This window comes from Mesitornis unicolor, unplaced genomic scaffold (assembly GCF_000695765.1).
Source record: "Mesitornis unicolor isolate BGI_N332 unplaced genomic scaffold, ASM69576v1 scaffold40431, whole genome shotgun sequence".
In the NCBI taxonomy this organism is placed as follows: domain Eukaryota; kingdom Metazoa; phylum Chordata; class Aves; order Mesitornithiformes; family Mesitornithidae; genus Mesitornis; species Mesitornis unicolor.
The window spans coordinates 8646-13471 of NW_010165170.1; the positions used below are offsets into that span (position 1 = coordinate 8646).

The 4826-nt window shown below is 41.1% G+C and overlaps 1 protein-coding gene across 1 annotated transcript in view; it reads right to left on the bottom strand.

The window, feature by feature from the left end:
* Positions 1-4603, bottom strand: part of LOC104548505 (afadin-like) — a gene marked incomplete at its 5' end in the record, with an annotated part of 8390 nt that extends 3787 nt beyond the window's left edge. The window contains 2 exons of the mRNA XM_010194536.1: positions 2812-2908; positions 4475-4603. Of these exons, the coding sequence (XP_010192838.1) occupies positions 2812-2908; positions 4475-4603 (226 nt within the window). The remainder of the gene's footprint in view (positions 1-2811; positions 2909-4474) is intronic.
* Positions 4604-4826: the final 223 nt, after the last annotated feature.

A 4826-nucleotide genomic window follows, 5' to 3' on the forward strand; every position in this document is an offset into this window, starting at 1 on the left:
ATTTGTGACTGATGGTTCGAGAGTTACTTAATTCATTATATGTACAGCCTTCAAAGTGCCAAATAAGGAAGGGAAGCAAGGGCCTTTGGAAGCCTAAGTGTTGTGATGGAAGGCACATTTTACACTCTATTGTAGTCAGTTTCAAGTAGGAATTTTTAGAAAACTGAAGTCCTTTGAAAGAACAAAAAATTCAGTACATAACAGTACAAAGGTTTCACGTCAGAAGCCTGCTGTTTCAGAATATTCCTAAGAGCAAGCTGACAACGCAGTCATTGTGTTTAAAGAGAAACTTTTCCACGTATTTCCTGTCTTTAATCTTATTTTAACTCGTAAATTCTGTGTGATATAAGGTGCTCAAAAGCTAGAGTCCTTCTGCTACAAAACCATGATCTGGTTTCACTGATTGTGGGTTTCAGTGGGCTCACATGCACGGTAGGTAGGTGTGATAGAATTATTTGCATTGCAATGGTAGCAGGTAGCGTATAGTGTGCCTACTTACACTCCAATCTAATAACACACTAAAAAGCTAAAACCTTCCTTTAAGATTTGAGACCTGTAAGAGCACCAGACAGGAGTGACAGACAAGGTTGCAGGATCCATATGGACTACTATATCACTAGATCTCACAGGCAGCACCAAGGTAAACAAACATGTTTTTGATTTCTCCTTTACATAAGTATCAGTGTCGATACTTTTTAGGCAATATGGGTGCTGTACTGACCCCAAACAGTGAGACTGCTAAACATCACCTGTATTAGTTAGACAGTAATTGTAACTGAGCTGAACTACTGTCCCTTCAGCAGCATTAAAATACATAACGCTGTGCAGAGCTTCTCTGCGGCACTGGAAGCAGCCCAGCTGGAGCAGAGGCCAGTGTGCCCTGCAAAGGGAAGGATGCCTTGCTGGAAAACAATGACTTGAGCCTCAGTTGAAAGGATGCAGACAGAGGATCATGTACCTGTACCTGCATGGTCTCAAACATATCAAAAGTAGATTCAGACACTACTGCAGCTGGATTAGAAGTGCTTTTGATAGATGGAACCTATTCTGAGGCTTGTCTGCTCCCTCTGACCAGGGTGTACCACACCTCTGATTAAAGAAAGTAAGTGAGTCTTGTCATTTGTTAAGGTGGCCAGCAACATACTGTATTGTAGGCTTCCACATTTGTCACTGAGACTCAAATCCAGTAAGCAGGTTAGCCATTAGGCCAGAAGCCAGCATAAGCACTGTCCCTTGCTATCTCAGGTGACTTGCTACCCGTCACATTTTAGAAGGATGATTTTATTGCCAGGCACTTGTTGACTTCCACCATAAGTAAAAAGAATGAACTAGGGCAATGTCAAAGCCACCATTCCCTTCAGAAGAATATAGAAGAAAACAAATGTAGAGGAAATGGTGGCAGATGCTGCTATTTAAAGATAAAATCTTACATTAATAAACTGCAAAATTATTAAGAATGAGATCTACATAGACACATATTCAAAGGGTAAAGTATGTAAGATTTCTCCTATATGGCAGCAGTTCAAAAATTTTAGCATGAAACTTTGGACTGAATTAGCTTTGAATTCATGAGTGTAGCTAAATTAGTGTGCTGCAGATAAAATACGGTGCTGAAGTTACTAGCAGCTAGCGCTCTACTTGAAATTAAACTCCATTATGGTTGCCCACTCGGAGTTATAAAAGAAACAAGATGAGGAAACAAAAAAATACAGGGGTGCAGAAGGGGAGCGAAGGAGTAAGGCAAAAGCCCCAAGATTAAATTTAGATTTTTGTCTCTCTTTGCAAGAAAACTGCACTGTACAAACCAGAAGTACAGGAATGGTACCTAATACATGAAACTAACTGCATGTCCTTTATGTCTCTTGGTGCTTGTATGTTTAAGAACTACATCTATAAAGGTAATTTTTAAAGCCATTTGCACACACTATTAAAAGAGACCCTGGTACCAGTAACAAAAGCAGAATATAAGCTCTGTCCACGAACCCATTAGAAAAGGTTTCCTGTGTTGAAGAAAGGTGCACTTCCAGATGCCCCGAGTAACCAGTGGTCAGTCATACAAAACAAATCACTGAAAGGTACAGAGTGAAAGCCAAAACCAACAGTACTTTGAATTGGTTGAGTAACAGTTAAAATAATTTCTGATTCATTGTGAGAAAGATGGAATTTTTGCTTCTGAAGAGTTTGGGTAAGGAACAAGGAAATTTGAGAGATCAAGACAATTAAAAACTGAAGGATCTGTATTAATACCAAGATTTAAGTTAGATCACCACAGTGAAAATAGTGATTAAGTGGGGAAAGAAATAAATCACGAAGTAAGCGATTCGATCTACAGCACCAGAGTGGAAAACGTGAGGACAGTTCTGTAGAGATGATTGATTTCATGGTGTCTACCTTTAGAGCTGCTGGCATGGATGAAACTCGGTTTGTTTGGTGGGGGTGGGGGCTGGCTTTTTTTGGCAGCAGTACTGTTGGCATTGACTGGAGATGACTGGAATGAGTTGGAAAGAAAGAGGCCATCTGAAACTGGGCGAGGCTGGCGGGAGGGCTGCTGTGGCTTAAGGGTGGCAGGAGGAAAGTCACCATAAGATTTTCTTGTGCTGGAGTACTTATCCTGACCTGCTAGATTGGAATCCTCCTCCTCCTCATCATCATCATTGTATGCAACAAACTTGGCAGTATAAATCGTGTCAGGGGAGAGGACCTGTGTTTTGAGGTAAGAGGTGTTTCGCTGAGGTGGGGGAGGAGGAGCATTAGATGAAGGGGTTGGGGATGGGAGTTCATATTCCCGTGGAAGTGGAGGTCTGTACAGACCAGGCTCGTCAGGTTCCAGCAATCGTCGCTCTGCTTCATCGTGCTGCCTGCGCCTTTCGGCCTCTAAGCGACTGTAATACTCCTCTTCCTGCCGCCTCTGTAGGCCCAGAGGAAACACAAAACACAGTGGTCAGAAAGACAGGCATTTCAGGCTGAGAGAGAGTTCAGTCTTCCATCATCGAGCTACAAACATATTTTTTGGTCTCCTTTTCTGGCAATGAGCAGGGCATCTATACGGACTCATACAAAGAATATTTACTACTATGAAAAAATAAAGGCAGTCGTCCTGTAGCACAGCATTGCTGTTATTTCCAGATTTAACACTGCCTGTGGTAACGAAGGCAACTGCCTGTGTGAACTAAGTGCGATCCCAGCATTTATTACTCAAAACGTAGCTGCAGCTAATAAGGGGCAGATTTAGTGAAGCTATAAAGAGTCTGTGGGAGAGGAAAATTAACTACCATCTTAAAAAAGCTACTTTGTAGTTTTGCTGCATGCAAAAGTATAACTTCTGCTGGGAATGTGTGACATTCTGAACAACGATCCTCTCTGTTTTTAATCCACGTGTTTAAAAAAATCCACCTTATCTGCTCAACACCATGAGTCAGTTATCCTAAAAAAATAAGTATATGTGCTCATGTTCATCTAGAGCAAAACCATGAAACTCATCCTGTTGTACTACTCTAAAAGCACTGCAGTGGTCAGATAGTACTGAGTTCTGAGTAGATGTACAAGTGTCTCAGTCAAGATTTGTCAGTGAAAACCCTTTCAAGTCTGTAATCCAAATATCATTAAGAAATTAAGAAAGCCTTGGTTGGGTTTTTTTGGCTGTTTTAAAAATAAGCTTCCTACAGTGTATTTTTAAATACTTTTCTCAGTCCAGATACACCTTCCTCACTTCTCACCTATCACCACGCCCAGTTTAGGCAAGTCCTCAATCTAAAGAAAAATAATTGTCTTAAATGTGCTTAGAGTCAAATGAGGTGCTTCATCTTCCAGTTTTGGTGATAAAGCTTCTCAAATTTATGTCTAATGTTCTGAAGGAACTTAAGATGCCTGAATTTTTAGGATCTCATTGCACAGTGACTTTCTGTTGAAATTATTTACTTCCTTTCTAGAAAGCAATTAAGCCAGTTCCCTTTCCTCCCACAGTCCAAACAAACATATAGACTCCAAATACGGAGTACTCATCTCCACTCCACTGTATTTCATATTTCTCTCTCTATATATATAAAACAATTACTGCAAAGATATTTAACTGCTGTCTCTGAGACACAGCAAAACCCAACACCACTAACTCAGCCATTATAATAAGATAGGCTAATTGCATTGCGGGGGCTGAAGAAAACCAGGAGGTAACTGATTTCTGCCCTAACTTTCAGAAAAGGCTCTGAAGGCCGTTGCCACTGCTAAAAACCTTCAGCCCCTAAGCCTACAGTACTATTTTGTTAAAACCAGTCAACTCCAGCCACCACAAATGGGCTGGAGCTTAATTTGTTTAATCACTTTTTCTTTTATATTGGATAAACTGAAGCCCTGGGCCATGACCATTACCACTCGGGCTGGCGCGTTTAACCCCTGCTGAGCCAGCGCTGAGCTGTCCCTGGCCCGGCTCAGGAGAAGAGGCCCACAAGAACCCCTGCAGCACTCAGAAGACCACAACCTTTTCTTCTGCCTCTCTCCTGGTCCGCTCCTCCTCTTGCTGTCGGCGCTCTTCTTCTTGCCTGGCCCTGTCCTCAGCTTCTCGTTTGCGCATTTCTTCCAGCTGCTGCTGCCGTCTGCGTTCCTCATCCTGTAACTAACAGAGACACATCTTCAATTTCTTCATCACTGATGTGGATAAGACGGGTCGAAAAAATAAATGTAATGAGTATTTGCATCTAAAAATAAGTAATTCAGTAGAAAATGCTATACTACAGAAAAAGTCAATATAATTTCCAGTTATTAAGAGTATGCTTTGTTTCACTGTTTTCCCTAAAATCCCTTAAATATATATATATATATATATATATATA